This window comes from Chaetura pelagica, unplaced genomic scaffold, assembly GCF_000747805.2.
Source record: "Chaetura pelagica isolate M959 unplaced genomic scaffold, ChaPel_1.0 scaffold63, whole genome shotgun sequence".
Taxonomy (NCBI): Eukaryota; Metazoa; Chordata; class Aves; order Apodiformes; family Apodidae; genus Chaetura; species Chaetura pelagica.
The window spans coordinates 896,018-909,084 of NW_009952896.1; the positions used below are offsets into that span (position 1 = coordinate 896,018).

At 36.5% G+C, this 13,067-nt stretch overlaps 1 protein-coding gene across 1 annotated transcript in view; it reads left to right on the top strand.

Moving 5' to 3' along the window:
• The window catches only part of CDH7 (cadherin 7, type 2), a 74,825-nt gene that overhangs the window by 23,033 nt on the left and 38,725 nt on the right, over positions 1-13,067 (top strand). The window contains exon 2 of the mRNA XM_009995626.1: positions 11,873-12,167. Coding sequence (XP_009993928.1) covers positions 11,873-12,167 — 295 coding nt within the window. The remainder of the gene's footprint in view (positions 1-11,872; positions 12,168-13,067) is intronic.

The following is a 13,067-nucleotide window of genomic DNA, read 5'->3' on the forward strand; positions in this document are numbered from 1 at the left end:
ACAATTTTGTGATGCATTGATCATCATGTGTACATTAAAAATAGAGATTTGGACCAACATATTAATTCTGCTTCTTTTTAACAGTTTCATAAATTTTATTTACCAAGTCCTTAACTGTTTTCAGGGAATTATAGGTTAGTGTGCCAGTGGACCCAGTTAATTACATTTTTTTTTCTGCATTGTGCATCTTTCATCATTAAAATTATCAGATTGTGCTGTTTTCTGTGTTCCAGTGTTTTCTAAGCTTCTACAGACACTATTAGTCACAGAAATTACTTCAGCTACTTTACAGTTACCATCGTCTTGTAGTGTCTCAGTGCTTCAGCACTTTCCACAAACATTCAAGGTAAGATATAAGTGGATTTTTAGTAGCATTAAGCTTTCAAGAGCAAACAAAATTTGAGGAATTGATACAATACAAAACCAAACAAAAACTGAAAAAAACTCGACACCCTCTGGGTATTTATTCCTTGGTACTAATGTTCTTGGGAAGCAGGTTCCTATGAGAAAAATCATTATCAATCAAGCAATGCTTCAAGCTGTTTTGGGTAGTTGAAGCAGAAACAGGATAATCAGTCCAAACAATAGATCAGTGGCTTGACAAGGAAGAGACTATATAGGAGGTAAAATTTCCACTTTAAAATGAAGACATTTAGTATCAGTACATATCTCAGAAAAACATTTAATACCAAATGAATATTTCTTTGTAAATTTGCTATTACAGATATGATAGTCAAACAGGAAGTGTGCATTATTTTTCCTGCTCTGTGCTATTACAGATAATTCTTTAGATTACGGAATTAGATATAAAAAAAGAGATCCTCTAATATTCTCTCATTTTCTGTGCTTGAAATCCTAGGCCTGAATTATCAGGGCTAAGTAGAAAAAGCAATATAGGAGAAACAACTTTTCAAGTATTCTCTTTTTCTTATTTTAATTTCATGAAGAGGGAAAAAGTAAAAGCATTCAGTTTGCAGTATTGCACAAATACAAATTCTGCCATTGTCTTTCTTGCTTTGCCTCCCCTCTTTCGGTGCCATAAAGCTAAGTGCATACATTAATTCTCTGGTCATGAAAATAAACAAACAAATAAATAGATAAGTAAGACTTTGAAATAAAAAAATCATTAATAAAATGATTAACTTTTAAAAAAATATAAAATGGCATAAGAAAGAAAAATTTTCATAGCATTGTGAATATATATGTATTCTTGCATACATGCATACGTGTAATTAATTCAAGAAAAGTGTATACTCTAGAATATATTTACTATATGTATATTAATAATATGCAAGCATATATTTGTTCATGTTGAACTAAGTTTGTTAAAGGCTTTGTTTCTGTAAGCTGCTGCAGGTGCATAAACTTTTCAAGTTAGCCCAGAGATATTTGTCTATGAAGTATACTAGGGGTTTTGGTATTTATTTTCTATGCTACGTATTTTAAGCCTGATCACTTTCACAGAAGCTATGTGTGGGGAAAGCAGGGAGAGAGCACCCTCAAATAATTTTATTACACTGCTGAAATGTAAAGTAGTGACTTTAAGAGAATTTTCTCTTACAGCTTCAGTGATTCTTGGCAACAAATAAATTGAATCACTGGACCAGTAAATATGTTGGTTTAGTATATAACAGCAGTATGAATAAATATGGATCATGTGAAAATACTATTTGTATGAAAGAGAATGTAGTCCTGTTCCTGGAAAATAAGTAAGTGCAGAAACCCAAATACAGTTGGCAAGAATAGGCATTCAGGGATTTGTAAATAGAATTTATCTCCAGTGGTATTTTCAAATGTTTTAATTATTTCAAGTGCTTGTATAAATGAAGTTTGAGTCATTGGTATGTTTAATCAAAAATTACATGTAATTGGGTAAAAACAGAAGCAGTTTTTGTATGGTAAGTCAAATAGCAAATCCACTACTCAATGACTTGGTTTGCCAGTTACACAGTTTTGCTAGTGAAATACTAAGAATGAGTACTCCAAGGAATAAATATTGATGGACTGAGTGGCTTGGGGAAAAAAAACACAAAACAAAACCAAACAAAAAAAAAAACCAAGCCAAAAACCCGACAGCAAAATCCGAACAAGCAAAAAAACCCCAAACAAAAACAACCCCAAAAAACCCAATAAAAAACCAAAAACCAGAAAGTTGAATATTGAGCAGGTCTGTAAGGATTTCAGTGTGCCTATTGTTTACAAACACTCTGTCCTGTTTCCCTATTCTAATTCTTGCAAGATAATTTCTGAAAAGCTTGAAGTGTGTGTGTGAGGGGAAAGCAGATCTTTCTATTCTGAACATGTCATGTTGCCTGCAGGCTCTTGGTGGTGCTACAATACAGTATTGCCATCCCCCCGCCCCCAATAAATATTATGCAATTAGTACGTGATGATGCATAGTATACAGATGGCTCTTAACTCCCAAAGCTGCCAAACTATCTTTTTAAGAGTGTGAATGACAAATAGTCATTTTGGAGACTGACATGTCATGATGATGGCCCATTAAAACTCCTCAAGAATACATATGCCCACTCAGCTCCATTTACAGCAGCAGCTGCTTCTGTGTTCCTCCTGTAGCTGCGCTAATCTTAATGGGCCGGCTGCACAATTCCCTGTAGCCACAGGGCGTTGTGTGTTCTTATTAAAACTGGGGGGAAGAAGGCACAGATTTCTGAGTATAGCATCTGCAGAGGTAGGAAAAGAAGAGGACAGAATAAGGAAATGTGCCTCTGTGTGTGTGTGTGTGCATGCGAGTGTGTGTATGTATGTATATATACATACTTAAATGCATACATATATTGTATACATATGCAACCACTGTGTTTGGTGTATATAAAGAGCTAAATATGAGCAGAGAGAAAACTATAGACACAATGGAGTGTTATTAAGAGGAAAAAAAAAAAAGTCATGAAAATGTAACATGGTTTCTCTTATCACATCCAGTTTTCAGTATTTCCTATTAATTATTCAACTCACTAGCCTTCAGATTACAGTATCTCTTATTCCTAGAGAAACATTTCATCTGAACTTTGTCTTCCATTTAGAGGCCTTGAGGACTTGCTTACATACTAACTGGAATGTTATGAAGTGTAAGTTTTAGAATTATGGTACTTCTATTTTGATTTTTGTTTGAACAATAACCATCAAGGAACTAAATAAGTTTCACTGTTCTCTTTCCTGTTTCACACTCCTTTTTCAAAAGTCTGGTAACATTAAATATTCACTTCACATGGCTGAGGTGATAAGCTTATTATCCTTCTGGAGGACTGATCAGTCTCTTGAAAATGTTAACAGATATATACTTTTTCACTAAAGTCTTCCGCCAACATTTCTGAATCTTTTACTGGGGAAACAACACAGGGAAAGAAAAGGATAGTAAAGCCTAACTGCATATTCCAAGTTTGATCATGGAAGATAATAAGTCTGAGTAAATTAATTAAAATTCTTACTATTTTAGTTTATTCAGCACAGAAACATATGTTCTGTAGTAGCATTAAAAAAAAAAAAAAAAAAGGTTCTGAAATGACAGTAGGGAAAATAAGGATTTATTTTTTAAAAAAGAATGATAACTAGCTCATTCAGAACAAGCTGACACTTTTGCTGCTCTCCTTGCCCATCATTCATGTTTCTTGTGTTTGCTTCTCTGGTTCCAGTGCTTTAAAATCAATGACAATTTAAATTGCACTCTTTTATTTATTTTTTTTCCCCCTCCCTCCAGAGTAGTTTTGTTTGTTTGTTTGTTTATTTGTGTGTTGTGGGGTTTTTTTGTGTGAATTTGGAGTAGTAGAAAGTAGAAATACACACACTCAGCAAAATTAAACCTGACCAGATTCAGGTTATCAGCCTTTCCAATTCCTGTTTCATTAAACACAGCATGAAAAGAAGATACTGGTAAAGTTATACAGATTTACTTTAAAATAGTGTTCTTGCTTAACACTGTCACTGAAGATCTGCCCCACTAACTACTTCAGCATTTTATTTCATTGTTACTTATTTTTCCTTGCTTTTTCCTCCTATTTCAACTTGTCATTCTTCCTCTTGCCTGTCTCCTTTTGTCTTCCTTTTGCCCCATCTGCTCTCCATCATCACTTTCATTTGAGCACTTTCATCAGTCTGGCTCCTGTTCCAGTTCTCTCCTGGTCCTTCAGACCTGTCCATGTTCTCATCCACTTTATCTTTTTGGTTTTTGAATATTTTAACCTTGTTTTTTCTTGTTTGGTTGGTTCTGGTTTTTGGTTGGTTGTTTACTTGTTTGTTTGGGGGCTTTTTTGTGTGTTTTTGTTTTTGGTTTGTGTATCTCAGTTTTCTCTCTTCTCTCTTTATCCTTCTTATTTGTTTTATCTCTTACCCTATTCTTTCTTAATCATGCACCTGGATGAATACCTTGATTGTAGATGAAGTTTGTTCTCACTAGCTTTATATACACTGTTGAATATGAAGATCTTGGAGGTCAAAATACATTAAATTACATACAGTTTGCCTGTGGAAGGACTAATAAGGACCAGGTGTGGGGTGACATAGCTGGTACACCCAAAGAGATGTGCCCTGGTTTGAATGTGAAAGGTGCTCATGTCATGTCTGATCTTCCTGCCTTTGTGGTGATCCTAGGTAGATATATTGGCTTGTGGTCATTTGTAGGACTCTGGTATTAGCTGTAGAAAGACAAAAGAGGATTTGGAGATACTTTGAATTCAGGCAGTGTATAAGAGCAGTGCTAGATGTGAAGAGATTTCTTGGACCTCAGTTGTTTCTGCAGCTCTAAAGGTCTTTTGTCAGCTCTGAGCACTCTGGACAAATTTTTGGGCATTTTAGATCAACAGAGAACAGAAGTCTTTTCTAGGCTGACTGGGTTTTGAGCAAGCCTGTCACCAGCTGCTTGCGTTAGATAAATATAATGTGGTTATACTGTGATCTACAGTATGGGACCTTGTATTCCCACATGACTATCTCTGCACTTGCCTGACAAGGAAAAAGTCTGGAGGCAACAAAACAGTGCTTGAAATTGTTAGTATGTCAAACTGGCAAATTGTGCCACTGTGGCACAGTTGTCTATGCTTGTTCCCTACTATGCTGACAACGTTGTTGAGACAAGGAAACTCTGGCAGCATTACAAGCATATTTCTTTTCAAACTCTACTTAAAACTGTTAAGGTCTTGGGTGTAGCCATTTATATTTACTTAATCCCTTGTGCTCAGCATTATCTGTTATGCTGAAAGCACATTTCTTTCTAAGCCCAGGCTTCTACTCTGGTTTTACATCTTTTTTTTTTTTTTTTTTTTTTTTTCCTTGCAAAAAAGAAATACAAATTTTCTGTATGAAAATTTTTACCTGCTGAATAATACTTTCACTAGTGCCTGGGTGTGAAGCCAGTTATATGAATCACTAGCCTTTGCTGACATCAACAAAATGTTGAGGAATCTGTTTCTGTCTCACATGAATTCTGTAATGAGAACAAAGAGGAAATTTTAAAAAGATGTCTCAAAACTGTTGATGTTGAAATCTAGTTACAGTTCACAAGAGTGAGAATTTCATAGCTCCTTCTGAAATCAATTGTATTAGTAACTAATTGTTTGTGAGACCCTTAATTATTGCAGAAATCTGACGTGTATATTGGATTTTACTTAAATGTTAACTCTACTGACTGTGATGAATTTTAAATATTAGTCATTATTTGCATTGAAATTGTTCCAAATTAGCAACATTAAACCCTTATTTATCCTGATAGTTAACGAATACAGCAGTATATTGAAATAAAGAAAAAAAGAGGAAGAAAAAATAATACAAATATCTAGGACTTTATGAATCATCCACAATTCAAACCAATTAATAGCAGTAATAATCTAAGAGGAAAAGTGATTTCAAAATTTTCTAGGTGCAGCCACAGTAAATACTGAACCCAAGAAAAGATGAGCAAGATTTAATAGAAATAGCCAAATTAAGTCTTTGTTTCAAATCATCCACTTTCTTTCATCTTCTGGAAATAACATGTTTAATCTCTATACCTCTGACAAGTTTCCTTTTTAAGTCTTACCAGAAAGTGGAAAGGCATGTTGTATATGTAGACAAGTGTATTCCTCTCACAATGAATTTTCAGGTTTTTTGTGATAGCAACTTGTGATTATAAAACGCACAAGAAGCTTGCTCCTGGCTTGTTATTACTTCTTTTTTGTCCTTTTTTACTTCTTTGTCCCTCCTTCCTTTTAGCGAAGAACTGCAGTGAGAAGGCAGGAATAAAGCTGTAGTTAGTGTCAGTTCCATATCATCAAGAACTAGTGATGCCTGTACAATCATGAGGAAGCAGTTTTCATTCCTTTCCTCCCTTTATTGTTACATCCACAGTGACAAAGGAAACAGTGCAGGCAATGTAGTTCCTCCTTGAGAAGACTTACAGTCTCGGGGAGCTGAAGAGCTAGGTTGTATTGAAGCATCTCTTGTTTGCTCTGTTGGTCTCTTTCTCACTATTACCTCTGTGATCCTGCTGCTACTGAAAACCTGGCAGCTCCTGATGTTCTCCCTGTGCTTTTCCTCTTCACCCAGAATCTGTAAACTCTGCAACAAAACATTAGCCATGCTGCCACAGAGAGGGCATGTGAGCATTGCATCTGCCTGAACTGAAAACAAGAGAAAGAGCAAATCTCTAATTCAAGTCTCAAACAGATTGGTGATGGCCAGATAAAATTGCTTTTAATGCAGGGCAGTCCCTCTTCTTACTGATAAACATCCTTCTCTATTGAAAATACCGCATTAGCATACTTTAATGACAAGAGATACAAAATTACATGTTTAGTTGTACAGATCTGTACCTACAAATAGACAAAATCCAGAATATATTGAGTATTGAGGATCTTGAAGGAAATGTTTTATTGAAGTTTCCCTAGAATAGCCATCATTCTAAGGGTCCACATAAATAGGAATGCATTAGTCAAGACCCTATGCTAAGCTATATTGCTGCAGAGCCAAAAAATATGAGTGAAGACAAAATTTAATTCATTAAAGGTGTTAAGGTAATAGCACCTTTGCTGCTGAGTGAAGCTGACTTCTTCCTTCTCTCACATGTATCCAAACAAGCACTTTCTAATACAGAGAGGAGTTTTAGGAGTTGACCCTAAGAAGATATAACTGCCTTCTTTTTAGGCTGAGTTCACAGACAGTAGAGAGACTTAGGAAATTTACTTCTTAAAAAAATACACTTATATGCAGTGGCCCTCTCGGCCTCCACAAGACTTGTGTGGCTTTTCTTAGGAGATTCTTTCACTCTCTGTGAACTTCCCTAGAACGTCAAAAGTTGTCCTGTCAAAAATGCATCATTTTACTGCAGATGCTTGCTGCTTCTCTTTCCTCTTGTCATGTACTCTTTCTTATATGTAGTGTAATGTAGGGAACCCAACACCAAACCTAAAAATCTTTAAGTTAAATGTATGTGGAATATAACCAAGAAACTATAGGATTAGCATATGATTATTATTAAATCATGAATCTCATGCTGGAAACAATCTCATGCAAATCCCAAGGCAAACTGGAGGGTGGCTGTCACGGATATTGGTGTGGAGGCACCAGTGGATGAAAGGAATTGAAAGTATATGATCATGTTTACCTTAGTATTCCTTCTTCAGAAAACAGAGGGAGGAATTTTATTTACAATATTTGTTGCAAACTACTTCTGAATGAAAATTTGTCTGGGATATTCCAAAATGGGATCAGATCAGATCTATACAGTGAATGATTGAATCCTCCATGTCTCTTGAAAGAATAATTTTACACTCCCTTTGTCTTGATTGTCTCTACTTCTAAAGTCATAGTCCCCATGTGCAACTACAGATGGAGCTGCAGTTCTGTCTCCTACATGCATGTCTCTGTAGAAAGTGTGAGGAGCGATGGACAAGCTAGTAGATGGCATCTCCATAGATGTTTTCTGTAGCCTTCCTGTAAAGTTCCACTGTCCTGAGGACTAATATGATTCTATATAATTGTTGCCAAATTAATCATAAGATCAAATAAAAATCCCAAATTTCATTCTTAAATGTACTTATTCCTAAAAAGAGGGGAGGAAGGAAAGGGAGATTCACACTCATACAAAACCAAACCAAAAAACAACAACAAAAGAATGTTCAAAGTGTTTTCTGAAGCAAACATGAGAAGGAAAATATTTATTTTCACTTCCTAGAAGGTTAAACTAAGTAGCTGTATGTATAGGTACTTTGAAGTCACATTTGGTAATAGCAGAGCTGTAAATATGGTGCAGAACTGCTGCATTAAAAATTTCTGTTCTAAATTGCAAATCACTGATGCCTCTATGTTAATGACTTTGAAGATCTCTAGAAGGATTATACAGAGTGGAACTGGAATGAAGGTGATCTGAAAACTGGACCAAACATATATTGAGATTCTACTTTATTTTTGCATTGTTCTCTTGTATTGCACTTTAAAGTTATCTCAGATTGACAGTAAAATGCACATAAAAATATTGAAAAAAACCCAAACATTTGAGTGCTTTACACAGAACTAATGATGTTACAGTGTCAAGGATAAACTAAACGTTGAGCTGTAAAACCTTCCTGGTGTTAAGTAGGTAGAGAATGGTCTTTTACTAACTTGAGAATGGGCCAGCATTGTGTTTTAAAGGCTTAGTAGAAAAGTTTTAATAAAAGATACAAAGAAGTTTACTCTCCCAGAGCCTCAACCTTGGAGTAACAAAGGTTATTTCTAATAACCTTACTAATCCATGCAGTAGCAGTTTTTTACCAAGACATTGTTCCAAAAAGTGGTTTCTGTTCAGCATTTCACTGCAGGGCACCAGCCACTGTAGTGTAATACATTAAGAGATTTATGGACCTCAGAGTGGGACTCCTTAAAAAACAGTGTCTTAATCAGAGAGCCACTGAGTGAGCAAATGGGAAATGCTGAAGCTACAGAAATTCTTCTTTCTCTGGGATGTGAAAAGCTGACTCAGCACATCTTTGAGGATTTATACTTCTGGTCTCTTCCCTGAAGGTCTTTTTTCTTTTAAAACAGTGCTAGAAAGTTATTCAGGGTAGAAGGGTATCAGAATACAAGGTGGAAGGGAGGATGGCATAAGCTCTGGGTGTGAATGCTACACTCTGGTGTGCTGATGGGCTCAACTTCACCCCCATGAGTGAGCTCTGTGTTGCTCTCAGCAGCTGAGACATGGGATCCCTTCCCTTCTCTGCCTGAAGACATCTACTTGCACATCTCTAACCTTCAGAAGTGGCTCGGCATGACAAACTGCTGGGTATACTGATATCACCTGCTTTTCTCTCATCCAGCACATCCTTAAGGACACCACAAAATGTGTAATAGCTTTCACAGGAAGAATGGGAGAGTCTCAGCCACCACAGAAAAATTAGTGCTCTTCTAGAATATGGGATATGGAGAAAAGTTAATCACTTGAAGAAGACAAAGGCATTGAATCTTTGTATCCCTTAACTTGAGTTCTTGGGTAATGTGATGCTTAGCATTTCAGTCTAAACTCTAGGATTCTGGCCATGCAGGGGGACCCACACAATGCCTCTGTAGCCCATAGGAGACTTATGCACCCTGAGGTAGGTCTTAGAAAAAGTAAAGAGGGTGAAAAAGGTAGACCAGAATAAAACACAAGCCAGACAGGCCACTTCTCCTTTGGAGGGCAGAGGGATATTTCTTCCAGCCAAGCTTGAAAAAGCAGCAAGAGCCCCAGCTGCCAGATTTGGGAGGTGGGCAGAGATACAGTTTATTGAAAACCTTAGCCGTAAGGGCTAAGGAATATGAGGTGCTGCAGATCTTGAAAGAGCCTGGGTATGAATCACATTTTACCTTGATCAGCTCACAGTGTCAGCCTTTGCTATTCCTGAGTGTGCTGGGAAGCAGGACTTTAAATGTTCAGGGAACTTCACCAAAGATATCTGAGGCTTGTTTGGCTGCCTCAGGAGTTAAGTAGCAGCAGAATGAGGATAAGCCATATTTTAAAATAATGTAGCTAATCTGATTTAAACACCCTAGTTCTGTTTTTTTGATCCAGTCCAAAGCTCAAACTCCATTTCTGTCTTAAAAGAGAGAGGCAGAGCATTGTAATTGCAAAAGTATGAGATAACCAGACAGTGTAAGCGAAATAATGTGTAAGAAGTAGGCAGCTCTTCATCCAGCTGAAAAGATTCAAAACTGATCATGAATACTTCCCTGCTGAAATAGTAAAGGTTTTGCAGCTGTGCTAAGTTATGCCTGAGATAGCAATTTTCTGCATGTGTTGTGGAAGTGATTACTATCTCAGTGATATTTCCAGCTGAGAGGAAAAAGAATGTGGAGACAATTATGATGATGACAGTAGGGTAACCTCCAAACTCAGTATGACATGGAGTTAGGACAACTACAAAGTAGGTAAGATACATAAAGTATCTGAACATCTTGAACAGTTTCCTCAGCCATTTACATGTAATAATCTACTTTTCAACAAATGGCACAAGTGCTTTGAATTTTATTGATGTTGTTTTAACTTGTAGCATAAATGTATTGTGTGTGTGCACATTACTTTAATATCCAGATCAACTACATTAGTGACACAGGTGTGAAAAATATTTGAGAATTGTTTGAGTCTGTGTTCTGTAGAACAGAGCAGTTACAAAACCTGTAGAATCTTGCTCTGTAACTTAAAAAGCTTTTGAGATGAGGAAGAAAGTTTCTTTCAGTAAATCTTCCTTGCAATTCTAATGGACGATACATTTTGACCTACTGATCTACATTTGTTCTGTGCCTGCTACAAGGATTCCCAATGAAGCTACACCTGACCTTCAATGCTCTGTAGTTCAGGGGGCTTCTTGTTTTTTCTCAGTCTGCATTTTCCTGAGGTTAGATAATGGAAAACAAGACATAGAAATGAAGTTACCACCCCTTTTAGATCTATAAACCGATCCATTTTAATTAATTTGATATGTTTTACTGCTTTACAAAGTAAACACAGAGGAATTCTGTAGGTCATTTCCTATACGTACACAGGAGCAAACACACACTGACATTAAGTTCATAGTGACATTTATTTGAAGTCTTACCCTTCGGCAGGATAATAAACTGAAAGTAACAACACTTGAATTCAGATAGGAATAAATTCATGGTTATAATCTTGTGTGTGTGTGTGTGTACGGGTATGGCTATGTAAAACTTGAGTATGAGAAGACTGTAAGACAATATCAAATGCGTTTGAAAATGAGTTTGTTTGCAGGGAAGAATGTAATTGTCTTGCTCAAAAGGGCAAGCTGGCAGATTCTAATGTTCTCTCACATGCTGTGCACGATAAACATTCAGCTTATCTTTCGAAGAACAATGAGATTTCATGTACTGCTGCTTGACATAAGAATTTTTTATACATATCTCCATGCCACTGACTCTCTTGTAAGTTAATCTCATCTCTCATCAATTTTTCACCAGCTTCACTCTGATGTTGATAAAGGAGATGGTTCCATCAAATACATCTTGTCAGGCGAAGGGGCAAGTTCCATTTTCATTATTGATGAGAACACGGGGGATATTCATGCTACAAAGAGACTGGATCGAGAAGAACAGGCCTACTACACACTTCGAGCACAAGCACTAGATAGGCTGACTAATAAACCCGTGGAATGAGTATGAGAAGACTGTAAGACAATATCAAATGCGTTTGAAAATGAGTTTGTTTGCAGGGAAGAATGTAATTGTCTTGCTCAAAAGGGCAAGCTGGCAGATTCTAATGTTCTCTCACATGCTGTGCACGATAAACATTCAGCTTATCTTTCGAAGAACAATGAGATTTCATGTACTGCTGCTTGACATAAGAATTTTTTATACATATCTCCATGCCACTGACTCTCTTGTAAGTTAATCTCATCTCTCATCAATTTTTCACCAGCTTCACTCTGATGTTGATAAAGGAGATGGTTCCATCAAATACATCTTGTCAGGCGAAGGGGCAAGTTCCATTTTCATTATTGATGAGAACACGGGGGATATTCATGCTACAAAGAGACTGGATCGAGAAGAACAGGCCTACTACACACTTCGAGCACAAGCACTAGATAGGCTGACTAATAAACCCGTGGAACCAGAATCTGAGTTCGTCATTAAGATTCAGGACATCAATGACAATGAGCCAAAATTTCTGGATGGTCCTTACACTGCTGGAGTTCCTGAGATGTCTCCTGTGGGTAAGTGCAAAATACAGTTTTGATGTTGTGGGAAATTTGTTCCTATTGCCTTTCTAAAAATTTCATTATTTTTTTACTGCATCACACTAAGCTACTTAATTATCTATGAGGCACCTGCAACAGTTAGATATTTCAAGACTTAACTGGAAATAACATGATAGATTAACTATTTACCCTTTCAAGAATATTGTGAAACTGAAATAGCTATGTAGGGATTCAGATAAGCATTTTATGGTGTATTTCTCATTCCAGTGCCCAGAGGCTTTGTTTTATAATTCTCATTAGCAATAATAAGTTTCATGCCTATCCTGTGGTACTCAGAAGTGATAGTATATAATTTTGTTCAAATAAACTAAGTTCTGGAAAAACTCTTCAGCCTGCTGGTGCATAATGTAGTTCTTTTGGTAACATTGCCTATATCAGTAGCAGTTTACTTTATATCTTTCCTAATACTGAAGTTGCACTCTCTGGGAAATACAGGGAGCAGCAGGGTACAACTTGAGACAGTTTCAAAATTCCAGTGGAATCAGAGAAGAAAGGCTTTTAGAGGCTCCAAACCCTCTCTTGGGAAAGAAACATCCTGTGTTTGAATTATGGAAGAATTTCAACGTCAAATCCACTAAGTCTTAATTTTAAACAGACCAAATGCTGATCTGTTGTCAGGTGCCATTGTTCTTTGGAAGCTGACTGATTCAGACCAGATAGGAGCTTCGCTCAGAGAAATTTTTGCAATTTTTACATTAATATGAAAATATAAATGCAAGCATGAAGCTCAAAAAAAGCACAACTTGAACTACTACAATGGAAATGTGTATATGGGAAGTCTCATGCCAGATTAAGAGAGCTATATGGTAATCAAAATTAGGAATTTCTTTGCTAGACTGATTTTAAACTACAACA